The 27,168-nt window shown below is 49.8% G+C and overlaps 1 protein-coding gene across 1 annotated transcript; it reads right to left on the reverse strand.

Annotated features, from left to right (window-relative positions):
- Positions 1-241: 241 nt before the first annotated feature.
- SRD5A1 (steroid 5 alpha-reductase 1) lies at positions 242-27,073 on the reverse strand (the record flags this gene model as incomplete). Its single annotated transcript, XM_080933832.1, has 5 exons — positions 242-308; positions 4,487-4,637; positions 12,501-12,602; positions 16,814-16,980; positions 26,793-27,073. 5 exons carry the CDS (start codon positions 27,071-27,073, stop codon positions 242-244), a joined length of 768 nt encoding a protein of 255 aa, XP_080789958.1.
- Between the last annotated feature and the right edge of the window lie 95 nt (positions 27,074-27,168).

Below are 27,168 nucleotides of genomic sequence, written 5' to 3' on the forward strand. Positions count from 1 at the left end.
GCTGATATCAGAAGCCAGAGGCGTCATAATGACTCGGGGCTATCTGCTTTTGACCTAGCCAGTGTAGCCCTTAACTGCACATGGTGGATTAGTTTATGATTGGCTTTGTCCTGTACCAAGGGACAATACCCCCCCAGAGCCCTTCCTGAGAACCATGGAGCTGCAGGAGAATTAAGGAAAACAATTCATTAGTATGTGCTCGGAGCAAAGTCACTAGGAAGACAGCGGCAGTGGCTGCACACTACAGCACAAACGGAATCAGTACTTTTCTTGATTTGGGGTAATCTTCAAACTTCTCATGGTACCACCTAAAATGAGAGAGAAAAGGCTTAAAAACCAATTCGTGTCTTGATTTACACATTTGTGGGCACAGTGACAAAGGTAAACTATGCAGAAATACCAAGGGCTCCTTCTTTGTTTTAACATTTTAAAAGTCTCTCTCTCTCTCTCTCTCTCTCTCTCTCTCTCTCTCTCTCTCTCTCTCTGTGTGTGTGTGTGTGTGTGTGTGTGTGTGTACATTGTGGTAAGTGTGTGGAGGTCAGAAGACAACTTTCTGAGAACTGGTTCTTTGACCACTGTATAGGTACCAGGCACTGACCTCAGACCCTCAGGCCTGGTGTGAAATGCCTTAGGCTACTGAGCATCTTGCCAGCCCTGAGGTTTTGTTGTTGTTGTTTAACAATAGGGACATTTGGGTGTACTTTCGTCCACATTTGAACAATTTCAAGTATCTGAAGTGTGTCCCAGGAGTGGCTGGGTAAGTTCACATTTCTTTTTGGAAGAAAATTTGTTGACGTCTGATAACAAATTGACGTTGTTGGTCTGATGCTGCTCGAATTCTAGTGGTAAATACTGGCTCCTCGAGATGTGGTTGTGCCCCCTCCCCCATCGATGCTCACGGACACCAAGCGATGTTGTGAACCTTGCTCCCCAATGTCAATAAAAGGCTAGAGCCTGAAAGGGAGAAAGGTAAGACTTGAGGATCAAGAGTCACAGGTAAAGGGAGTGGAGGGAAAGAAGATGGAGGTGTAGCAGGAGATGGACCACGGGCACGTGACCCGAAGGAACAGCAAGTAGCAAGGGATTTCATAGCTGGGGAATCGGTTAGGGCAGCTCCAAACCTGCCCAATCTAGGCTTACAGCTTGTAAATAAGAGACCAGTCTGTCACCAGGAGAGGTCAGAGTAAATAATGGGATCTCCACACCTTACCCATGGTTCATTCCCCAGTTTTCTCCGTTAGTAAACCACAGCAACTCTGAGATAAGCCAGGAGCCACATCTGCCGAATCTACTTGGGGCAGTTTCGATTCAAACCATCCTCATTCACCTGTGTTTACAGAGCTAGACAGAGCGGCAGGGAGGTTCTTGATCATTAGTCCATTGGTGCAACAGGGGAGCCAAGGAACCAAGATTTAGCTCCATTTTTTAGCCACAGGCTCCTCGTGCACTGGGACCATGGCCTCTAGTGGCTGCTGTCTTGTTCAGGCATGCTGTTGTTCTTTACATCTGCAATATTTGATAGGAATACTAAATGGTGGCTCACCCCTGACTGGACGGATGAACAATCAATCATACTTCTGAAACCGATGTGTGTATGGGGGGTGGTGGAGACTGAACACCAGGCGGCCAAGTTCACTGTGAAACAGTTTTCTTTAACAAAACAGGAACCAAGAAAGTCCCTCTTGGCATTTGAATATGAAGCATACAGAAATGGGAAATAAATAATTCAGTTTTCCACTGGAAATCCCTACCAGTGAAAACCAGCAAGGCATTCTTGGTGTTGCTGGGGGGGGGGGACACTGGGGGGGCTGAAGGGGGGAATTCAGGGTCTCTTCTTTGGCTTCTCAACCTTACCAAAAGAAAGTCAAGCAGTGGCATCAGAAGGAGGCTGGAAGACAGTTTCATTAGAGTTTGAGAAAAAACAACAAGGCAGACAAGCAGCAAGCTGTCGTCCTGGTAGTTGCTTTGAGGCTGGAGAGGATATGGAAGAGAGAGAGACGGACTAGCATGTTCAGCACTGGAAGTGGGCAAGTGTCTGCACAGCAGCAGGAAGCTACATGACAGGAGGTGGGAGAGTGACAGAGAGCAAGGAACCTGTGGTAGTTTGAAAAAATATGGTTCCCAGGGGCTCATAGGGAGTGGCACTATCAGGAAGTGTGGCCTTGTTGGAGGAGGTGTGCCCTTGTTGGAGGAGGCGTGGCCTTGTTGGAGGAGGCGTGGCCTTGTTGGAGGAGGTGTGGCCTTGTTGGAGGAGGCATGGCCTTGTTGGAGGAGGCATGGCCTTGTTGGAGGAGGCATGGCCTTGTTGGAGTAGGTGTGGCCTTGTTGGAGGAGGTGTGGCCTTGTCGGAGGAGGTGTGGCCTTGTTGGTAGAAGTGTGTCACTGGGGGAGGGCTTTGAGGTCTCCTATGCTCAAGCTGTGCCTAGTGTGAAACATGGTTTCCTCCTGCTGTCTGCGAATCAAGATGTAGAACAGAACTCTTAGCTCCTTCTCCAGCATCATGGCTGCCTGGATGCCGACATGATTCCTGCCATGATAACGGACTGAACCTCAGAAACTATGAGCCAGCCCCAATTAAATGTTTCCTTTTATTAGAGTTGCTGTGGTCACGGTGTCTCTCTTCATAGCAGTAAAACCCAACATAAGACACTAAAAGATACAAGTGATTGATTCTAGCCCCATTTAGCAAGAAAGGACAGCGCAGGGGTACAGTGACTAACATACTTTTCTAAGGGATGAAAGGGATCATAAGGATGACACTGGGCTCAATTCAACAGCAGCACCTCTGTGAAGCCAAGAGAGACCAGCCTACTTTTGTTTTAACCTAATAATCAAGTGGTAGTTAAAATTCTCTCTCTCTCTCTCTCTCTCTCTCTCTCTCTGTCTCTGTCTCTCTCTCTGGGAGGCCCCTGTCACTATGATCCTAGCCACTCCAACAGCCATCAACATGTCAGGGTTCATCACTCTCTGAAATACACAAGTGGCCGTTAGCATTGTTCTCTCCAGCCCTCTACTCCTTGGCTTCTACAGATGGTCTCGCAGAGAGAGTTCGAGATGCACTGCCTGCCCAATTTTTACTGAGGCCACCTGGAGCAGCACCAGAAGAACATCTAAGAGTTCTTTCTATTTTTAACACCCACGTCTCAGTCAGCACCAAGTGTTGTGTTTTATAAAAAGATAAGGAGAGAGGGAATAGGTTTGGTGGATGTGTAGTTAGGTGTGGGGGGAGGGGGTGCCTCCGAAGGCCCATGCTGAAGCATCCCTTCCCCATGAAGGACCAGCCATATACAACAACAATGACAGTATACTATAGAACAGTCTGTTCAGGGCATGGGGAGGGCAGTTGAGAGGGAAGTAGAGACAGAGGAAGACAGAAAGAGTAGAGAAGTAGAGGCCAACCATGAGCATCTGGAGAGAGAGAGTGGGGAGAGGAGTGAGGAAAGGGGGGAGAGAACAGAGCAAGAATGCAAGTGAGAGGAGGGGGCAAGCAGCATCTTTTATAGTGAGTCAGGCACACCTGTCTGTTGCCAGGCAACTGTGGGGTGGAGCCTAGACAAAATGCTGACACCTGTAGACTCCACCCCTTCTTAACAAGAAGTGGCTACAGCAGTCACTGCCCTGCTTCCTGACAGAAGTCCGGGTTCCTATCTGGGATGGAGGATACAGGAGGACCAGAGGGGTCTAAGTAGACTAGGAAAGTGACTGCATTGTTCCCGTAATGACTGCTTGCTTCCTGCAAGGTCAGACAGCTGGAAGGTATGGGGCTGGTCTCTGAACTGTCACTAGGAGAAAGGGGAAGCCTATAAAGTAGCCAAGCTGGAGTGCACGTAACAGACTAGCCTGGGCTTCTCCCAACCCAACCCGATGGGACAGAGCAGCTACTTTTTCCAGCTACTTTTTCAATTGACTCCCTCAGACAAGCAGCTCCGGCCGAACTGGGCTTCAGGGACATTGCATTTGATATCGAAATTGCTTTTTATAACCTTCCTCAAAGGCACTTGTTTCCTTATACCTCGCCTTTCTCAGGAGGCTGCCTTGGTGTGAATGAGAATGACTCCAGGAAGTGGAGCTATCAAAGGTTAGGGGGTGTGGCCTTGTTAGAGGAAATGTCAAAAGCCCTTGCCAAGTCCAGCCCCACCCCTCCGCCTGCAGAAGCCTGCTGCCGTGCTCCCCACAAGGATGATAATGGGCTTCGTCTCTGAAACTGTACATGAGCTCCCAGTTAAATGCCTGCATTCACGGTGTCTCAGCAACAGAACAGTGATTAAGCCCCCTCCCCCATCCCTGGCTCTCTGATTCCTGTCCTTCCCAGCTTCACACCAAGCTACGGGCAGGAGGGAGGGTCCCCCAAAAGCTGCGGGTCCTGCTCCTGGGCTCTCAGCTTTTGTGCAGTGGGCTTAGCGATTGGAGTTCATGTCAGCCTGGGAATTGTTACATGCTGCCGTCTAAGAACGAACCAAGGGTGCCGAAATGTGTCAAAACTTACTGATGATGCTGCTTTGCTCTGGTGAACAGCGCGCTGAGCGTGAACAGTGCAAACACTAAACCCCGCAGGGACCAGCTGGCCAGCGCGAAGCCACACCACTCCACGAGCTCCCCAAAATAGTTGGCTGCGGATACGTATTCAAACAGGCCTCCTAGACGAAAGGAGAGAAAGGGAAATGTCACTATAAACGGGACCTATCAGGTTTCTGGGGGAGAAGGGGTCTGCAAAATTTACCTCCTACACAGGAATACAGGAGAGGAGTGGTTGGTTTTCCATGAACACCCCTGTTCTGAGCCAGACAACTAAGGGGAGTGGTGGTCACTCAGGTGTTCGGCTGGCCTCGGGGGAGGGGAGTGGCGGCTTAGGTGTTAAAAGGTGGTGATGGGGGCGCAGAAAGAAGGAAATGGAAAGGCTTGGCACAGAGGCTGTCAGAAGAGACATGGGCAGTGGCCGTAAGCCGTTCCGTTCCGCATGTCAGAGCAGAAGGAGGCAGAGGTCAGATAAAGATTGCATGATTAAATCATAGCTGGGAGTCAGGTTGAGAAACAGGCTTTGCTAAGATAGACAGCCCTGTTGTCCTTTGTCCGCAGGATTTGGAGACAGCCCTTTTCTGTAGCAAATTTAAGCGGCAGATTTTGGAAAGTGGTGTACATTAGGAGAGGTGGCCGTTTCTGGAGAAGGGGGTCAGGTCTGGAAGACTGACTGGAGCGTTTCTATGGAGAAGCTGAGAGGAAGGGAGGGAGGGAGGGAGGGAGGGAGGGAGGGAGGGAGGGAGAGAGAGAGAGAGAGAGAGAGAGAGAGAGAGAGAGAGAGAGAGAGAGAGAAGGCCTGAAGGAAGGAAACCTCAGATGTGAGGACTTCTTCCATGTGCGAGTTAAGCATATTACCCTCTGGCCAGCCTATGCTTGAGGAGGAAGAGTTGGAGGAGACATGTCAAAAAGTGTCTGACAGTTTGAGGGTGGCTGGGCCATGCCTGTGAGGAGGGATGAGAGCCTTCCTACTAGAAAAGGGAGATGTGTTCCCCAACCGCCAGCTGTTTAGCCAGAGGACAGAGGGTGCTTTGCTGCCCCACAGTTCTGTCTGGGAGAGCTCTCTAATTGGCACCATGGTTTCTGAGGTGTCCACGTGTAGGAAAAGAAGCTTCTGGAGAAGGGAAGGAAAATCAAAGCTCAGCCAGAGCCAAGCGGTGATTGGGGATTCGAGGAGCTCAAAGGGAAGAATGGAACGGGAGAGGACGAATCAGAGGTGTGTGCCTGCCACAGGGAGAGGGAGGGATGGACAACGCAGGAAAAACTTACACCGTACAGTACAGTACTTAAGGCTTTGTGGGGGACTGAGAGAAGGGCCAGTAGGGATCAGAGTTCATTTGCATAATGAGGCTTGTAATATAGGGCAAAAGAGAAAGTGGAGAGTGTCCCTGTTTGACCGTGTTTGGCCACTGCTAGGTGTAACCAGCCAGTATCAATGACGATCAGTAAACAACTCTCTGTCAGCCATTACTGCAGACTGGGAAGTTCATGGGGCAGGGCAGCCACAGAGTCTAAAGACACAGGTAATTTACTCCTAGGAACCAAAGTACTGTAGTTACTGGAACTGTCTCAGTTCAACCAAGACGGAGAATTACAGAATTAGGAGGCCCTTGTTAACTGTCGTCCACTGAGACAGACACCTTGCTACGAGTTGGAATCTTTCAACCGCAGCTTCAGAAGGGGCAGCATCCCTGTATGTATCCATCCAGGTCTGCTTCTCCGACAGGTCTACAGTCACGGGGATGACACGCTCACCCGAGGGGGTGCAGAGTAATAGCCCAACAGGAGCTGGCTTAGTGATGGGCTGATGTGGAGCCCGTGGTTAACAGTGAGGAGAAAGCTCAGGCTCACATACAGACTCACTTCTTCAAAACACATGGAGCCCTGTTCTCAGCCTGGCTCTGCTATGGGCACTTGCTAAACTCCCTTCCCCCACACAGAGCCCTGAACTCCGAAGAGACCACGGGCCGGGGGTGGGGAGCAGGGTATGGGCTCAGTGACATTACAGAATCGTAGGGAGTAAGTAGGCCTTTCTGAGGAAGTGACAGTCCAGCAGAAGTTACTCTTGTCTCATGCTGGACAGGAGACAAGGCCACAGCAAAGGCCCCAAGGAGGGAGAGCAAAGTGGCCAGCGTGTGACAGCAACCAGGGCAAGGCAGGGTGGAGAGTGGCCTGGACACTCTGTGACTGTGGTGAGTGAGGAAAGGCAGGGTGAGCTCCAGAGAAGCCGCTGTGTTCTGCTCCCCGTTCCTACCCACAGCTCCGCCGAGAGACTGCCACGGGTGGAACCAAGTCAGAAACCACAGATCACCCAAGTTCGCGAGTGCCCTGCGGGGAGCCACAGTGGCATACTTCTCATAAGAGAAGGACCTGTTGCAATGGAGAACGTGAGTCAGATGCCCCAGGCTGGCTCAGGAGAGGAGCAGACATGGGCTCACCCTTCTAGTTGAGCTGTGTTATCGGAAAATGCCTAGTCACAGTGGAGAGTGGGGGTGGGGGACTATGACCATGACTGGCCTTTAAGGTGGGAGGAACAGCTGCCATGATTAGCACAGCGAAGGCCTGAAGGAAAGGCCTTCTAACCCCCAAGCTCAGTGGGAATCTCTAACTCTCACAGACGTTCAGGGCTGGTGAGGAGGCTCCGTACCAGCCGGTTTAGCCAAGTCTGGACGCAAGGTACGGGGTAGGATTACGTTCTTAACTCTTTGTCCGAGGTGTAGGAGCCCAGGAAGCCCGGAGTTTCGGGTGAATGGGTCTCCACCCTATGGGAATGGCAGCGCCCTCCCTGGCTGAGGCTCAGAGGGACGGGAAAGCCCTTCTCTGTGATCACTAACTGGAAAATGTCTACCATAGCTTCCTCCCCACAGGCCTAGATTGCTCCCTTACGGAAACCCCCTATCGAGACCAGCTAAACCTCCCTCCTGGGTCCAGTTGTGCCTCATACACCCCACCCCTGAGACAGCTCTGTGCGATGACCTCAGCTCTCAGTTCAACGTGACGTCATAAACAAGATGAGCATCCAGACACCGCGGTTTCACTGTCAGATAGTCCAGGCCTGGTCCTAGATCTCTGTGTGACTATCTGTCCCTGTGTTTCCTTCACTTCCCTCACCGCTCCAGTCTCTGGAGCTGAGCAAGGACACAGCACTGAGGGAGGGGAGGAGGGAGGGAGGGGGAAGAGGGAGGGAGGGGGAAGAGGGAGGGAGGGGGAAGAGGGAGGGAAGGGGGAGAAGGAGGGAGGGGGGAGAGGGAGGGAAGGGGGAAAGGGAGGGAAGGGGGAAAGGGAGGGAAGGGGGAGAGGGAGGGAAGGGGGAGAGGGAGGGAAGGGGGAAAGGGAGGGAAGGGGGAGAGGGAGGGAAGGGGAGAGGGAGGGAAGGGGGAGAGGGAGGGAAGGGGGAGAAGGAGGGAGGGGGAGAGGGAGGGAGGGGGAAGAGGGAGGGAAGGGGGAGAAGGAGGGAGGGGGGAGAGGGAGGTAAGGGGGAGAGGGAGGGAGGGGGGGAGAGTATAAGAAGGGGAAGGGAGAAAGCAAAGAGGGTCTATGACCTAACATACAATTAAAGAAAATTATTTCAAATTCTAGGGGTTTAATTGTGGTGTGTATGTACGTATGCGTACACATGTGTGTATGTTTGTGTATATGTGCATGTGTATGTATGTGTATAGGTATGTGTGTGTGTGCGCGTGCACATGTGTATATGTTTGTGTATGTGTGTATGCAGGCATGTATGTGTGTGTATGTGTGCGTGTATGTGTGTTTTCATGCATGCATGTGTATGTGTGTATATGTGTGTGTATGTGTGCATGCATGTGTTTATATGTGTGGGCATGTGTGTGCATGTATATATATATGTGCGCATGTGTATGTGTGTGTATGGATGAATACATACATGTGTGTGTATATATGTGTGTGCATGTGTATATGTGTGCGTATGTGTGTGTATGTGTGCGTGCACACCTCAGTTTCTGTGCTTTTAGAAGTCCTGTCTATATGCATCTGTGGTCAGAGTCCAGCAGGTTGTGGCGATCATTTGCTGCTTTAGACACTTCTTGGGATGATACTCTTACTTGCCTCCATGGAAAAGAAATAAGCCAGGCACGGTGGCCGAGGATTGTTATCTCAACACCAGATACATGAGAACCTGCATGAAAACCAGAGTCTTAGAGAGATGACTCCGGACTTAGGGCACAGGTAGTGTCTACGGAGGGGCTAGAGCCTCGGGGTTGGGACGAATAAGCAAAGGAGTCTGGGCGGGTGGCCAAGCTTGATGCCGTAAGTTCAACTCTCAGAGCCCTCAGGATGGCAGGGCAGAACTGAATCTGCGAGCTGTCTTCTGACCTCCACACATGTGCTTTGGCATGTGTCTGCCCCGCACATATACACGTATGCCGACACAACCACAATGATGATGAAAAATGAAAAAAAAAACCAAAAACCAAACCAAACCCTGAATCCTCAAACCTCCCTTCAAATGCCACCCCAACCTGGAGCTGGGGCTGCAACAGGACACTAAGTGATCTTTCTCTTTGGTGTTGAGTGTGGAGAGGTGACTTCCTGGGTGGACACATGTGGGGTGGGGGCGGGGCTGGTGATCACACCACTGACTAAGGATCCCAGACACTCTGCAAGGTGCTGTCCCTTAATTACACAGGCAGCGTAAGGATGCACATAGCAAGACGGTTGGTGACAAGTGTGTATAATGTGTCACAAATGAGCGCACTGCCCAGGACATTAATATACGCGGATTTTAGCTGAAGGGTGGAACAGATGGCTCAGTCGCTTGTCTGGTAAACACAAGGACTTGATTTCAATTCCCACCCCCGACATAAAAGGCAACAAGGAGTGCCTGCTTGTAATCTCAGATCTTGGGAGACGGAGGCGGGCAGATCCCCAGTGGTTGCGGCTGTCACAGTGCGTGCCCTCTGTCCAAGTTGCACGGGTCTCTGTACCGGCATGTGTGAACTCGCCGGGATCCTATCTCTGTGTCTATTTCTGATTCTGCCACCAACCTGCTAAAAACCTCACTTGGCCTTGGCCAGTGACACCACTGTAACTGTAGGCTCTGGAAAATGACTCTGCAGGGTGTGACTCAGTCACTGAGCACAGACACCGTGTAGGAGAAAACGTGGCTGTGCAGAGGATCACGTTCAAAGCCTCTTGGAATCCAGAGCGTGTGGTGAGGGGGGTAAGTTCAAGACTCAGAGCCATCACACCTCATCCCTGGTGCCCAGGGTCTTCAGAACCACCAACTGACTGCATGCAAGAAATGCCAGGGCAAAAAGCCTGTGTTTCCTCCTGGGGGCAGGGAGGAGTCCCCTCAAGGATCTGAGCATCCACCAAGTGGAGGACTGTCTGGGAACAGCCGATGGCTTTGGGTCAGTTTCCTGTGGTGTGTGTTGAGCTCCTCTAAATAGCAGGCATGAGGCTCGGGCTTCCCCAATACTGACTGTTCTCTCTTGACTTTAGTTTTCTGGGTGGGGCTCCCCCTGCTTTGGGGGTACTGAGTCTCAGGCTTCATTTCATCCTCATTTTATTTCCATCTTCTACATCCTTTGGCAGGACCTGCTGGCCGTTCGGCTGTTGTTCCTGGTGTTCCTCTTCTCTCAAAAGATCAGAGCCGACGAACTGCAGAAGAGATTGTGGGCCCGGCCTTTCCAGCACTGCTGTGGCATCTCCTGTTGTCTGGGAGACGTTAGCCTTTGTGTCTCTGGCTCAGCTTGTTCTGAGGGCTGTGGAGGCCTCTGGGGACTGTGCTGCTGCAGAGAAGGGGTGGCTGGTCCTGGCTGTGGGATGAAAGCTGCTCCACCTGTAGCAGGCAGGACTCTGTTAGCCTCCAGTCAGTGGGCACTGATGCTGTAGCCTCTTCATTTCTGTGACCCAAGACAAACCGCATTGGGGTGTCGGCTGAACCTTCCTCTGCTCCCCGAGAGACATTTCTGTCCAGACAGGTTTTGATGCCATTTCCTCAACGGTGTGTCTGTGAAGGTCTCTTCGCTTTCTCTTACTTGATCTTCAGGTTTGTTTTTTGTACGTTGGGTTAGGACATAAATCTGCAACTGGCATCGAGAAATGAGAGAAGCAGGGCATGGCGGCATACGCCTTTGATATCGGTCCTCGGGAAGCGGGAGCAGGGGGATCTCTGAGCTTGTGAGTAGCCTGGTCTACACAACAAGTTCCGAGCCAGCCACAAAAAAGAAAAAAAGAGAAAAAAAAAAAAAAAAGAACTTGAAGGGAGAGAGACGCCTGTCTGGATGGTATCTCTGTCACGAGCGGGACAGGCTGCTGTATACGGAGTGCCCACGGGCTTCTGTGTGACTAGGCAGGCGGGATCCTCCTCTGGGATCCTGATGTCTCTGGACTTTATGAATATCAGTGACTGTGAAGTGTCCCCCACAGACTCATGTATTTAAACGCTTGGCCCCTAGTTCCTGGCACCGTTTGGGCAGCTTATAGAACTTTTAGGAGAAAGTGGCTGCCAAGGTGGGCGTAGTATGTCTAGCCCACTCCTGATTTCACCTCAGCTGATCCCCGGGGCGGGGCGTTCTGCCACGCTACCTGGTACCCTCTCAACCGCAAGCCAAAACAAACCTTTCCTCAAGCGGCTTTCGGATCAGCAGTTGGTTGTGGTGATGAGAGAGGTGTGCCAAGTCTCTTAGATGTGGTGTTTCTTGAACCTGTCACCTTCATGGCTTGGACACTGCATGTGTCTTTCTGTCTGTCCCCCTGAATCCATCTCCCACATCTGGACTCAGGTGCCTATCATGCAGATGTGGATGGGAGGCAGGAGAGTTCTTCTTTGGAGAGCCACATTGGACTCCACTGTGGAGCTCCCAAGTGCTCCCAACCTCAGTGGCCCTCTCTCTCCCCTCAGCTCTCGTCCACCCCCAATCTCCTTAAAGGAGGGTTCCTGATAGGGCTGACATGGTACCGCTCCCATTACAAAGGCAATAGTCACTGCAGGGGACTCCAGCAATGTGGCCTTTGTGAGTCATGGCCCTGGCTGGGGCGGGCTGTGGGGGCCCAGCTGTCTTTGAGTCACCCCTGCTGCTGTAGGCCACACCAGCCACACCCAGCACTCTAGCCTGGAGTAGAGCACTTTCTCTGGGAAGTCATTGGTGTCCTGCCGCAGGGGGACAGATAGCTGTCCATAGCCTCTTCAGGAAAAGCCACACAGCAGCCTGTCATTCGATTGGAACTTCTGAGCTGACTCTGCTGCTTCCTGGCTCTTGGGAGTTGGCAGTAATTCAAAATTTGGTGTGGTTTATTTTTTTTGGGGGGGGGGAGGGATTACATTCTATTTTTGTTATTAATCAACCTCGTGTGCTTTCTCTATCAATGTTTTAGGTTCACCCATAGAACTACCCCAGTTTACTCACCAGTGACACCTCCAATTTAAAACCTGCCCCTATCCAGTCCTCTGGGTCAGTGGAACTCTTACACACGGTGCTCTGGTTCCTCGTGGGACCCACAGCCTTTGAACACCCCTTCCTGTGAGCGAGGTGCTGCATCCATGGTGCAGCTGCTATGAAGGCAGGTCAGAGGTCACACCACCCCTAGACCACAGAAAACGTAACCCCACAGCTTCGTGCTTCTCAGATGGACCGAGGGCCATGGATTTGGGCTATAAGCAAGGGTTACTGGTCATACACCGTCCGTCACACATGGTCACACCACATACTCAGATGCTGTTGGCACATGACTGCTTTTCCAGGCAGTACACTTAATGCAATTTTAAAGTTTTTTTCTAAACAAGCAAAAAAAAAAAAAAAAATCATCCAATATTTTATGTACTTTTTTAAAGAGGGAGGTTTGATGAAAGAAGCCATCCTGTCACAGTGCCGTGTTTGTCCGCCTTACCCTTCCTCCAAATGCTGACACCCTTCACTGCTGAATCATCTTCCCAGAAGCCCGACCTAACTCACTGAGAAAGGCAGGCGGGCGGGCAGAGTGCAGGGCGACTTTGCAGGGAGGTCCCTCTGGGTACATACCCCTGGGTATTTTGTATCCGGTTTCCCCTGGTTTTCTCAGATTCCTCAGGATGTGGTCCGAGTGGATGTTTATCACCATGCCCCCTAACCACAGGGCAAACCCTGAAGGGTAAACAAGACGATGATAGTTAATGACTGGCAGGATGTAGAAAGCCATGCTCAGCTGAGCAGCATACCACGGTCCTTTGGGAGTGTGAGCCCTGGTTGGCGGCAACGCCACATGCACCGGTGTTAGCCGTGACCATTGGCTATTTCCTTGAGCTTGCTCACATCCATGCTACCCAAAACACTCTGACCTGATTTGTGATCTCAATCTGTGTTTTTACCGGAACAGGAGCAGAAAACAGGACTTAAGACCTGGACAGGGGAAGTAGCCTGCACGAATGACCTGGACAGGGAACTAGTCTGCACGTATGACCTGGACAGGGGAAAGTAGCCTGCATGTTTGTTTACCTCCCCTTTTCCTCAGGAAAACTGCATGAGGAAATACTCAGTCTTCCCTCCATATAAGGAGAGGCAAATGCTTACTGGCTACACACCCGGCCCCGGGGTGGGGGCGTGGGCATAGATCCTAGGATTGTGACTGCCCCTCTTCTCTCCTTTTTCTTTTCTTGCTCTGTAGTGCACGTGTCTCTGGCTTTCACCCCATTAACCTGCTCCCAGCCTGCGAGTCAGCTCTCCTCTGACACTTGGCCACTCATTCCCTTAGCTTCCATTCCTGGGGGCTACACACTGGGCTCTCACTGGACCCCCACCCAACACACCTATATGACTGCTCTCCCTGGGATGTTTCTTAGAGTCCTCAGGAGTGTTCTTGTTTTTAGGAAGCGGCATGTGAGACTTTATTAAAGACACGTCCATGTCTGCTTCTGCATGGAGGTTAGGAAAGAGGCTCTCAGAAGTGGTTATCATGGGAAGCATATGTGTCGAGTCAGCTCTTCCCAACCAGGAAGGGCAAAGTGCCAAAACTCTGCTTAATAACGACAATTAAAAACATTTTACTGTGATATCAAAAGGCAAATCTGATTTTCCTGAGATATTAAAAATGTGAAGGCCAAATGGTGAGGCAACTGTTATCAGCGCCGAGTGCACTCTGGACACTGTTGTGTTCCAGGCCGCGGGACGCCCTCTCGTAGTAAACAAACCCTTTGGAACAGGCTCCTGGGTTTCCTCATACTGATGCTGTCACCAGAAATGTCATGCTTTTCCTAAACCTACCAAATGCCATAAGACTTTTAAAATAGTCACAGAGGAAAGCAGACTGTCCGGATCCCCAGTTTACCCCATTTCTCTTCTGAGAGACTAGACTTACTCAGGGCTGAGATCGGAAGAAAACTAGCTTCTGTGTGCGTCCAAGGCACTCACTGAGTTTAACTCATGGGGTTTTAAGAGCCTTTGAAAAATGTATCTGAGATGGTTAAAAACTGATTATCAACTTGAGTGGATCCAGAAACAAGGAGGAGGCAAATATCTGGACTCGTCTGCATGAGTTAACTGGAGTGAGAAGACACTGTGTTCCAGGGCCCAGGGTCCTGGGTTAAAGAAAAGGAGAAAGCCAGCTGGATAGCAGCTCCCTTTGCCCCAGGGCTGCCAACGCAGCAGGCAGCCATATCTTCCCTAGCAGGCTGCACTCGCTGTCCTCTCCCATGGTGGTTTTAGTTACAGGGAGGAGAAAAATAACCAACTGAAACGGGAAGGTGTGTGTGTGTGTGTGTGTGTGTGTGTGTGTGTGTGTGTGTGTGTGTGTGTACAGCTGTTGCCATGGTAACCTTTACTGCCAGGCTCCTCTAGGGGAACTGCTCACAGTGGGTGCTGGAAATTCATGCTAGAGAAGCAGAGCTTACTGGCCCATCCTGGTGGGAGTTTGGAAGTCCAGAATTCCAAGCGAGACAGACATGGAGATCTGTCTCATGCTATCCTAGAGGGAAACTCGGGTCCTATCAGGATCTGGGCTGGAAGCCATTTATGTTACATGTGGCAAAGACTGACAACATTCTGCCTGAGTCCTGGAATGGGGCTGAATTCAAAGGAAGACCTCATTTGTTTGGTGGAAGGAGTTTTAAGACAAGAGAGTATCCAGGCTGTGGCTTGGTTACTGCTTGCTGCTCAGGACGGGGGTAACCAGCGTAGCGCACGGATGCAATGGAGCATTTCTTGGGGGAGAAGCAAACATCAGGATGTGTCTGAGAGGGTTCCCAGGAGCACACGGGCTCTGGGGGCTGAGGCACAACCCCAAATATGGTGTCTCTTTCCATGGGGCTAACGTCCCCGAGCTGAATAGAGAGAGAGAGCAAGCTAAGCTGTAGCGCTCCTCCCTCTCTGCTTCCTGACTGTGGATTCAATGTGACCAGCCACCCCGCTCTCCTGCAGCTGTGCCTCCCCTGTCATGATGAACTGCACCCTCAAACAGTGAGCCCCATAACCTCTTCCTTCCTTAAGCTGTTTCTGTTTTCATATTTTGTCAAAGTAAGGAGAGTGGTGACTGATACATTACCAATGTTAAAATGGATCCACTTTCCCCAAACCTAACTGAAATAAATAAGTAAGGGAGAGGGGAGCTCATGTACATAACCATAGAGTATGGGGGGGCATGCACGTAGACATGTAGGAACAGCAGAACGGGGGCATGCATGCATACATGTAGAAACAATAGAGGGGGGTGGGGAGAGGCATATGTATACATGTAGGAACAGTAAACCAGGGGACTTGCATGTATATGTGTAGAAATAATAGAGCAGGGGAGGGGGACATGTGTATACATGTAGAAACTACCACACAGGTTCTGCCAGAACCTTACTCAGCCCTACCCAGATGCCACTGCACCCTCTAGGAGATGAGTATGTAAGGGATCTGCCTCAGAAATAGTTACAACTTGATACACTGTTGCTATCTTTGTAAATACCTTCTACACTCCCCTTCATTTTGCTCTTACAACCTTCCTTCTGCCTCAGCCTCCTTGAACAGACGGAAGGTTTGCAACAGACTGTGCACTTTTGTGGTAAAGCCCTTCTACGTGAATCACAAGGCTCAGAGAATCTTTCTCCTCTGACTTGGCTCAGAGAACCTTCCTCCTCTGGCTTGGAGCGGCAAGTCTTTCAGATTGAGCACATTTATGGCTGGGGAAGTCTTTCCACTACAATGTTGCTGTCAGTAACCAGCGGAAGGACAAGTACCTATCCCTGCAGCTTCCTGTGTCCTCACAGAGGATGCGCTCTGTGAGACCCACACACAGGAGAGGGTCTGGCTCCCTTCCTGCATGGTGAGTCACTGCTATATCCCTGGTCCTTCCATTTAATGGTGGGGAAGTTGAGACTTCTGCAAACAGTTGACAGGCAGCTCAGGTTGCAGACCAGCTGCAAAGGTGCCTCTGGGCAATGTGATCTGTCCCAGGACATGCTTCAGATGGTTACTACGCCCACAGGCCGAAAGGATGTTATCAGAAGGACGGGGCAATCTACACACACACACACACACACACACACACACACACACACACAATGACTCATTTGATTTATCTGAGACCCAGACCTAGCTAGGATCACGTAGGGTCCAACTCAGCCTGCTAAGGGTAGCTCTCATCCTTCCTCAGAGAAGCTGCTTCTTGCACCATTAGAGGAGCCTCTGGCTCTTACCATGCAGAAGGCTGAGGGTGTATCGTCCAATCTGAATGGATACATCCATCTGACACCCAACCACTGGAGTCAAGGTTCAGAGAATATCAAGAAAGCGGGGGAATAGAGATGGTAAGAGCTGGAGGACCAGGACATCTGCTGTGACATAGTACCTCCCAACAGCCCTACACACATACATACAAGCAAGCAACACTAAATGCTCAGTTTTGTGTGTGTGTGTGTGTACATGTGTCACAATAATTAAAGAAAAGGGGGTCATGAGTCTGAGAGGAAGGTGGGGAGACATGGGAGAGTAGGAGCTAGGGAAGAGAGAAGGATGGAGAGACTATAAATATCATGCTGGTGTATGAAGTTCTCAATCAATCAACAAGCGTTTGAAAGAGTAAGCCAGAGGAGCATCTCTTGTTATTCCTGATTCCGAGCTCTGTGCCCACAGACAGCTGAGTCAGAAGCAGCCATTGCGTCTCGAGGAGCCCTCACCCTGCTGTATGTGGCTTGCCACACTTTCCAAGTTCTCTACATGCCATGAAGGACCAAGAGGAGCAAGGCGCCTGGCTTGTCCTGTCCTGTGCAACCAAGGGCAGCCCCTTCCTGCGGGCTCCCTGAGGAGGAGGTCACGTGCCAGGCTTGTGGTTCTCGGTGGGGCAGGAGTGGAAGGGCAGATGACCTCTGTGTACTCACCTGTCAGGAAACAGGGGTGGCTCACCCAGTCCTCAGCATAAACCGCAAACTGGCTCAAGTATCTGCTCTGCAAGTAGCCGTTGAAGGTGCAGAACAGGAAGGCCAGGACGACAGTGAACAGCATGGTGGGCTTCCCTCCCCTGATCAGAACGGGGAAAACCAGCGTTCTGAGGAAAGACAAGGAAGAGGCAAGCGTAAGACATGAAGGGTCTGCTTCTGGAGCGTTGGTTTGCATGGCTTGGGTTTGTCTGCTGCAGAGGGCACCTCTGGCTCACACTTCATGTTGATTTACTCAACGCTAACACCAGGGTTTTTAGGTGAAGGACTGGTTATGCTCAGTCATGTTCACCAGTCAGAGTAGTCAGGATTCTAACCAAACAGAACATGAGACAGAAACACCGATTAGACAAATCCTCGCATCCCAAAACCACCTCCAAAAGCAGCCCGACGCCCTGGCCCCTGTCTGCAGTGTGCGCACCCCCACACATGCACATCATCTAACGTCGTGAAAATAAATTAAAGATATAAAAAAATTTAAAAGAAAACATGCCCATTAAAATGCAGCTTACTGGTGGCCAGTAGCTTGGTTGGTTTGGTTCAGAAAGAGGAAAGAAAATTAAGAAGATTAAACACACCAGAAGAGATGTGAAAATGGGGAGACTGACCGCTCTGGGCTAAGGCCACAGAGTTTCTAAGAGATGAACAACACACTGGAGTTAGGCAATGTTCTGTGGTTGGCAGCTTCTCCAGGATGCTGGAATCGCAGGCAGCACGTTTTCTCCAATTTGGTTTTTAAGTTCAGTGCTAATTTCTGAACCAGTCACAATATTGGCTGGGACATTTTCAGTGTGAAGGGCTACTGTCTGCGTGTTCCTCTGGCTTGCTGCACCTGATGCTGCTAATCTGTTGGACCGGGAAGGGCAGCACCCCGTATGCCACGGCTTCGGCCAGCACCTTTTGCTCTGAGCATGAGGAACGCGCTGCCCTTGCTGCTGTGTTCTGACACAGTGGTCTGATGGTTTAGAAAGGGGTCCATGCACTGTTCTGGGCTCAGAGCAGACACACACTGACCGAGAACGCTCAGACCCCAGAGGGAGCTTCTGGGAACAGCTTCTCTGCACATTTGATAACCATCTCTGTGATTCACCAGCAACTTCAGAGGTGATGTTCCGAATCAGTGTGCAAACACACCACAGTTTAATGTCAAGGTTATTGGAATCTAAAACCATGTCAACTACTTTTATCAATTTCCCATGGTGCCCACGTTCAACACGAAATCTACAGTATCCCATACACTTGCAAGAGGCAGTGTCCACACTCGGGCTGTGCCTCTGCCAGTGTTTCATAGGCTGGAATCCTCATGTTTTAAAAAGATCCCTTGAAGTACCCAGTGTCCAACGGGAAGAAAAGCATCTGCAAGGTTATGGAATGTGCATGCCGAGGAACAGGCCAAACTGAATTACGTGAACTTTTCAAGTGTGCCGCCGGAACTGTACGCCGTAGACTGCTATCAGTAGTTGCGTTGCTTGCTTGCCTCAAGAGCCACAAACTATCTAATTCAGCCCCCCCGCGCCAAGCATGGGAAACCTTCAGGGGAATCCGAGAGACTCTCCAAAGAGTACAGGCTACGGTCATTGATGGCTTGATGACTCTTGGCTCCCTCCCAGACACTACTGCCTCTCTTCTCTGTCTCCAGCACCGTGGCGGGTTCCTGCTCCGAAGGTGAAGGTGCAGTCACACAGGAGCCACGCTGGACCTGTCAACACTACTTCCAGATGCTGCCCACGAGACCCTGTTCTCTACAGCTCTCTCGTTCAGCCTCGTATCACCCACAAGAACCGGTACTAACCAGGGAGTGTTTGCCAGGCTGGCTACAATGGCCTCTTAGCAGCGCCGAATGCTGTTTCCACCCTGTTTTACTTCCAGGACTTGCTGATACAGCTCAGATGACCGCTAAATAAATAAATGAGACGCCTGGGGGCGAATGGAAACTGCTTATCTTCTCTACTGGGAAAACCTAAATGTTGCCTAACTGCTTGGGCTATGTGTCTAGTGACGTGTGCCTCTCCCTCCCCCACAGCCTCCACCACATGGACATGTATCTCCCAGCGGCTTTAAAATCCACACCTGGCAAAACATGGGCTTTGGAGCAGTTTTCCACTCAGCCACACGGAAACTGAGTCATGGCTTTTGCTAGAAAGTGGACGGAACAGGATATCCTTGTGTTGAGCAAAACAAGCAAGATTCAGTGAGACAAATACACATATTCTTTCTCATGGATGGATGGTGTATACATGCATGTGTATATATATATATATATATATATATATATATATATATATATATATACAATTATATATTATGCACAGGTGTATATAATACACACACACACACACACACACACACACACACACACACACACTGTACTGGTACAGGTCCCATAACTTGAGTGGGGACTTTAAGGAGGGTAAGGATGTGGATGGAGAATGATATAAAAAGATGGCAGAACAGATGGGACTGGAAAGGCAGGAGGAGAGATTGGGAAGAGGAAAGGGGCAGGATGGGTAGGGGCAGGGGGATGGGGGTAGGGATAGGTGAATGGGGGTAGGGGCAGGGGGATGGGGGTAGGGGTAGGTGGATGGGGTAGGGGCAGGGGGATGGGGTAGGGGTAGGTGGATGGGGGTAGGGGCAGGGAGATAGGGGTAGGGGCAGGGGGATAGGGGCAGGGGGTGGGGGTAGGGACAGGGGGATGGGGGTAGGGGCAGGGGGATGGGGGAGGCAAGCGGAGAAAATGACCAACCAACAGAGTGGTCATGCGACTGCTCATTGTTTTGAATGCCAACTTAATTTTAATTAATTAAAGCTAATTAATTAAAGCTTTAATTTTAATTTAAAGAGAATAGAAACAAATGAATGAACGAAGCCACTGGTATCAGGACTCTGGTGTCACCAGTCCCCAAACCAGCGGCCCAAGGCGGCCACTTGTGTGAGGTGCTCGGGTCTGTCCTGAAGGGTCTGCTCAGCCTCTGCCACTCGGAGGTGGCCTTTGCATTTGCAGGGCTGCCTCTGTGCTCTCGCCTGCCTACGATTAATCCTGGCGTTTCAAATCCAAAGGCCTGGACCGGAACACTAGACGAACTTTTCGGAAGCGCTGCCTTTGTTTCTAACCTCGTGTTTTCAGAAGCGCATCTCTGGCATCGAGCCTGGAAGAACACACGCACGGACAGGCCCTGTATGTGAAAGGTGGAACAGAACCTCGGCATTTAACAAGCCCTTGGATGTGCTCGCACTGTGTGAGCTTCAGACAGCAGACTATCACGAATGCCAGTCCTTCATTCATGGTAAGGCCTCAGGAAGAAACAGCTCCTGTTATTGGTGGGAAATCCTGCACAGGGTAGGCATTTACCCCAAGAAAGGGTGGTGTTTGGATAGCCCTGTGGTAGCAGGCTATCCCAACTCAGAATTCGGTTTGTCACACTCTGTTAAAGAAGAAAACAAAACAAAACAGATAAAGCTAAGTGTGTACCAAGTTCCAGGCAGCCCAGGGCCAGACAGTGGGTTCCTGTCTCTGCCTAATACAAGTGACAGGGAAAGCACAGGAAGCCAGTGTGGATGGTGAGAAGGGAGAACGGGTGTGCTGCACACACACCTGCTGACGAGCACTTGCCAGAGGCTTTGCCGGAAGTGTGGCTTGCACTGTAGCCACAAAGCAAGCAGGTGAACAGATCATTTCTACAGGACGCTTCGCAACTTGGCTGTGGTGGCTTGAATGACAAGCTGTCTCCCGGAGTCCAGCAAGTCAAGGTCTGGTTCCCTGTTTGGGGAGACTTGGGAGACATGGCCTTGCTGGAGGAAGTGTTTGAGAGCTTAGGGATGTGTGGCTTGAGGTCATGTTTCCTGCTTTTGATCTGAGACATGTGCTCTCTGCTGTCTGCGGTTTGCCTGGGACGGGCCTCATCCCTAGTCACAAACACCTCCTTCTGTGGGCCTCCTTGCTCCTCATGCTTTCTCAAAGCCACAGATAACTGACTAAGGAGCTTTGTTACCGCCTTTATTGATGATCCTCTGAATCAAGAATTGCTGATTCAAAATGCTTTCTGTGGTTCTCATTCACCTCTGCAAAACCCACCAAAGGTGTGTGCCTTCCTCTCTCCCTCTGCTTGTAACTTATTTCCTAAAGGGGAAATAAGTGTATTAGTTTGTCTGGCTTCACTACCCATAGCTTATGGTGAAATAGGGGTGCCATTTTCCTCAATCGCCTTCCCGTCTGGGTCAAGTCCCTGTACTCAAACAATGAGAAAAGATCCGTTTGTCTGGTACACACCTAACTGTCTGCCACAAAAGCCACGGGAACCCAAAACTCTGCAAACACTTTGGGATATCTCCCACCGGTGCGGATTTTTCCAACAGGCCTACCTAAAATGTAAACAAGTAAGCGTTCATCCCCAAACTCAAAAAGCACTGAAAGAAGGTGAAATAGTAATTTAAAGAAAGAGAGAACAAGCAGGCAGGAAAGCCAAGCCGCGCAGACGCGGTACCCCAGCGGCCAGAAGGTTCCACAGTGGAAGGGCAGCCTTGGCTTCACAGTGAGATCCTGTGTCAAAGAACCAAACACAACATGCTGTTGTGGGACCTGCTTTAGCCCAAGTGGTTTGTTTTGGTTGAATACTTAAGGAAAAGAAAAAGCCCAAAGCTGAACCTTGTCCCATTTTGTCAGAAATAGAAAGTTGGACTCAGTCCTTTTAACGAACCTCAGTGTTTTCCTGATGCATGATTAATAAATATTCTAAAACAAGAGCTCTCTGATTTTTGTGTGCTATGCAGGCACACCTGTGGTGAACTGTGTTTTAAGGCAAAAATCCTTAATGCAACTCAACTAAGGCTGACGTACAAAGTATGGCTCAACTAAACCAACACTTTTAGCAGTAATGCAGGGGCTGGGAAGATGGTTCAGAGATCCATCCACACGGAAGCTGGCAGTCCTGTCATTTGTTTCGGGGTATCTGAAATCTTGCCTTCTTCGGCGCTGCATCCATGTGGTGCAGACAAGACATACATACAGGCAAAACATCTAGACACGTGATTAAAAAAGGATTTAACCCAAACCTCTTTTCTTCCACGTTTTAAGCGAATCTGATGGAGTGAAGGGTTCTGAAGCTTGCAGGGCAAACTGAGAGATGTGCTGAGGATTCTCAGCCTGCTTTCCCTTGGCTGGCCGGCCAGGGAGAGCTCTCAGTATCAGGGAGGGGGTTAAGAGCTCAAGCGGGAGCATCTAAAACCAAGTTCGCAGCTGAGAAGGTAAGGCAGTGTCTACTCCCAAGGGCTTTAGTTTTTCAAGTATTTTTAAAAAGAAAACATTTTTGGAAGCATTTATTTATAAAAGCTTAAAAAACCAAGCAATGGTTAGAATCCCAGACAAAGCTTGGGGTGTGTGTGTGTGTGTGTGTGTGTGTGTGTGTATTGGCAGAGACAGGTGGATCACTGAGTTCAGGGTCAGTCTGGTCTACAGAGTGAGTTCCAGGACAACCAGGGATACACAGAGAGAAACCCTCTCTAGAGAAAAAAAAAAGAGAGAGAGGGAAAGAGAATGCCAGACCAGAGTAACCGCTGCCTTCCCTGTGTCCAACCTCATAGTTGGTTCTGGGCTCCTCCCTTGCGACACAGAGAGACAGATGTGTCACCTGAGGCCTCCTAGTGTGTCTGGATTCCAGGGAAATGAGGTGCCATTCTTGCTCCTCCAGGGCTGTTTATGGATTTCCGACATCCGGGCTCTGGGGCACCAGGAAGCTAAGATGCCTGCATCTCCACCTGTAAGTCGGGATCTCTTCAGCAGAGGTGCTCTTCCCTGCCCCCTCCCCGTTCTGAGTCCTGCTTTTCTTCCTCTTGACAAACTCTCAGCCTTTTGCCACTGGTAAGTCAGGGACAACCTGGCTCAGGCTGTGACCTCGGGTCTCTCTCTGAGACAGGTAAGAAGAGATTTCCGCTCTGCCTTGTGTGCCTTAACTCCCTCAGGGTTCCAACATTTTGCTCTCTGCTTGTCTAGGTGTCAAAATGACAGTCCTCAGTGACTTCCTTGCTCCCAGGCAGGAGACTGGTCACTGATACGCTCAATTTGACAAACAATGCTCTGGTTTGAAAGGACCCCCCAGCAGAACATTGTGTGCTCTTTGTTTTTCCAAGTCAGGGTCCCTTATGTAGGCCAAGTCGATTTTGAATTTGAGATGGTGTCTGATAGCTCATTTCTCAGCTAATCAAGGTATGACAATGAAGTTAGGTCACTGTAAAAGGGACTGTAATGGTTGAATAGTGAAGGGGTCTATGACCCCCATAGACTCGAGTTTGAATGCTTGTCCACACAGAATGGCACTGTTAGGAGGTGTGGCCTTGTTGGAGGAAGTGTGTCACTGTAGGGCGGGTTTTGAGGTCTCCTATGCCTCAGCACAGTCTCCTCCTCAGCCCATGGACCAACCCTCAGTTCCTTCTCCATCACCATGCCGGCCTGCATCCTGCCACAACCATGATAAACTATAAGCCAGCCTCCATGAAACATTTTTCTCTGCTAGAGTTGCCTGTTTATGGTATGTCTTCACAGCAATGGAAACCCTAACTACGACAGAGAAATGAACTTCCCAGCTGGGCCGGGAGGCTCGCGCCTTTAATCCCGGCACTCAGAAGGCAGAGGCAGGTGGACCTCTAGAGTCCAAGGCCTGGTCTACAGAGTGAGTTCCAGGGCAGCTGGGGTTACACAGAGAAACCAAAAATAAATAAGTAAACAAACACATAAATAAATAAAGTGAATTTTCCATGCAAGTTGAAAAAGAATTTTTTTCAGGGTCTCAGAGTGCTGGGATTAAAGCATCATCACACCCATATAGGCTGAAAATGTAAAGTTATACTAAATTATATCATACTCCAATAAAGTCTGATGGACTTACTGTTCCCCATTTTCACCCTCATCTTCATCCTCTCTTTTGTCTGGGGATCAAATTTAATTCTTTATGCAGGTAGGGGACCAAGAATTTATTAATTTCCAAGTTAAGTGAACTTTCTGAAATATCACTAGCTAAATGTGAATCTGGGTCCTCTGGGCTTGTTAAACTCTGTGCAAAGAGCTATTTATTGGGAAGCAATATGTGTAACCACTTTAAAAACTTCACAATGATCCAATAGGTATTTGCGGCAAACACTGGTCTGTGAGAGAATTTCAACCTTGGCATCTTTTATTTCTACAAGCTCTGTGTCATTAAGTATCAAATATACAGGGCACAAGAAAAGTCAAACTTAAGGGTTTTGGGTGTGGGAAAACTAGAAGAAGAACATGAGAAATGTTCTTCTAGTGAGAAGTAGATTAATTTTGTCTACAGTAGAGGGTTTCAAAAATAAGATTATTTACAAGATGGAAGTGTAAGGAAGGAAGTATAAGCAAGGTGGAAAGGAGCCACGGAATAGAAGAGCAGCCCCGAGGAGGGTAACAGTTATAAGGCAGAACTGGGGGTAAGAAAAACTAAACAAAGCAATGGGTTATTTCTGTATGAGGAAGAATTCTGTGTGGTAGAATGATCTCTCTCTCTCTCTCTCTCTCTCTCTTTCTTCCTGAGTTGAGGAGCTAAATTGCCCCCAAATGGGAAGAAAGAAATAGAGTAAAACTAACAATGAATCAGGTTTCAAGGGGGCTGAGTAGGTGGTACGTTTGTGCAGCGCGTTACAAAAACACCTGTGCTGCACACGTGTCTGGGGTACATGCATTTACACTGCTAGGTATTAGTGCTGGCTCTAATGCCACATGTGACACTTGCATGAAGCTCTGGGGGAACCGAGACCGCAGTCCGTGAATTGAGAGGTCCAGTTTGACAGTTCCAACGGGTTTCAGCTCACTCCCAGAGTCCCCTGACATATCGGATAGCTTCTCTCTAAGGCATGGTTCCTGGTTCAAACCTAAATGTGGCACCAGCCTGAACTCTGTACCTACTGTATGTCAAGACTTTGCAAATGCACGAACTTTAACAAGATCGTGTAAGAACCAGTACTTTGGAATGACACTGCCTACGGAACAGTGAGAAGAACCCCTCGGAAGGCTTGTGAGAAGTGAGTGCTCCCTCTAAGCTTCCCCGGTTCTTGTGCCTGAGAAGAGGGCACTTGTGAACGATGATCTCCAGTCAAATCCCTTGTTCATAGGACCAGATCGGACCTCAGAGGAAGTACTCTGCCAAAAGGGAAAGAGGAGGCAGCTGTTCAAATAAGAATCCCTTTCGCCAAGTACTAAAGACAATTACAATTAAAGCCAGTAAGTAGTCACGTAGGGGCCTGCACACATGTGTTCCTGACAAGACTTATCTATCCCAAGACTCTGCCAGCACTAGAACCTTGGGCAATGGTCAGTACAATCTTACAACAAAAATAGTTTCAGCAGGAATGTTTGTTTAGCCTTAGATTGCTGACCCTATCCCCTCCCCTTATAACTCCTTACCCCAAGTATTAGCTTCAAAGTACCGTATGTAACCCTTAGGCTGCTTTGGTAATCTTTTTGGCTGAACAATCTAAGATGGCACATACTTTCTCATTCCAATGGTCTGTGAGTCCCTTCCCTTTTCTCAGTGCAAAGGACAGAGCTCCTCCCTTTTCCAAGCCTTCACTGCACATCTTAAGGGATCGGTGTGAGCTGTGCTCTCCGTTCAAAGGGAATCTCTGGAACTTGTGGTTTAGATTGACATACCTCTAGCACTCTGCCTCGCAGAACCTGCTTTTATCCATCTGAGATACACACAGACACAGGTTATGGTGTTTCTGTGGAGGTGCATCCATGAACGAGAGTTCAATGGATATTCAAGCAGCAGTAATATCCCAGCCCTTCACAAAAATAAACCAGAGCTGTTTGTTAACAGTTTTGTTTGGCAGACTATATCCTTTTTGTAGTTATCTCTCTGTGTGTGTGTGTGTGCGCGCGCGTGCATGAGTGAGTGAGAGAGAGAGAGAGAGAGAGAGAGAGAGAGAGAGAGAGATGCATGTACTCCACAGAGCGTAGGTCAGAAGACAACCTCGACTGTCAGAGTTTGCCTTCTACCTTCTGGTTCACTGTTGTGTATGCCATCCTACCTAGTCCCTGAGCCTCAGGGGCTCCCCAATCTCTGCCTTTCATTTCCCTACAGGGGCACTGGTATTACAGTGTATAAACTGTGTGGAATAAAAACACAGAGAAACTGGGTCTTGAAAAAAAAAAACAAAATAAAACAAAACACTAAAAAACCCAATCAACTCCTGTACCACACCGGACACTACAGACCCGTGGGCACTAGACCTGAGAAACCATTCTTACTCCTCTCTGGAATGTAAGAAAGAAGAGGCGATTAACACAACGCTGAATTTTCCCAGCCTCTCTAGGAAATGAATATTTTAGGGTCTGAGAGGATAAGAGACTTTCCATTGTCCCAAATGTCACAGAAGTCAACTTCCTTAGATACAGAGGCATCCTTTTTACTGTGCATTTTCCAGAATCTGGATGAGAACATTTAAATGTTAAATTTATAAATGTTGGGTCAGTTAGGGATAAAAACTGGAGACAGTCCAGCCCAGTTTATTAGAAAACCCAAGGACCTGAGGCGGGAAAGATACATGCGAAACTTCTCTGACATTGCTCAATGCCACATTTGGGATCCAGAGTGGTTCTAGAGTAGGTTGTTAGCAAGTTGAAGCTAGGTCACCTGGCTGTGAGACAGACTGCCAAGGATAGATTCCCCAAGAGGGAAACAGTAGAAATGCAATAACATCAACCTGCTTGGGTGACATTGCAGATACTCCTTAGGGCGGAGTCTGCAGATGGCCAGAGTAGAAATCCGGACCACTGTCCCTGACCAGACACGGACTTCCACCACTCCTGTGCAGTCCTTTCTATCCCCCACTTTCTAGACAATCCTATGTATTTTGGGATTAAGTCTCTGAGTTGAGGGTCCTCCGGAGTGAGCACGGGAGGGAAGACCATTACCTGTGCACGTAGTGGATCAGAAACATAGCCAGCAGGACGCGGTTAGGCAGGTTGCCCAGTCGCGCGGCTGCAGGACGGATGCACTCGTAAAGCGGCCAGGCCAGCGAGGGCAGCTCCTGTAGGAACCATGCAAGTCGCGCGGGCAATCGGCGGCCGGGCCACTGCGGCGAGTAGCGGCCGTAGGGAGAGCTCACCAACCGCAGCCCCACGAAGGCTACGAAGGCCATGAAACCCTCCAGGTAGACCAGCACGTCCAGCAGGCACAACTCATCCAACTCCATAGCTGAGGTCGAGCAGCGAACTCCATGCCCCGGTGTTCAAGTGGAGCCACATATAAGCCCAGGAGGAGGGCGCAGAGCAGCCCACGCGGGCCAGC

Source organism: Micromys minutus (assembly GCF_963924665.1).
Source record: "Micromys minutus genome assembly, chromosome: 20".
Taxonomy (NCBI): Eukaryota; Metazoa; Chordata; class Mammalia; order Rodentia; family Muridae; genus Micromys; species Micromys minutus.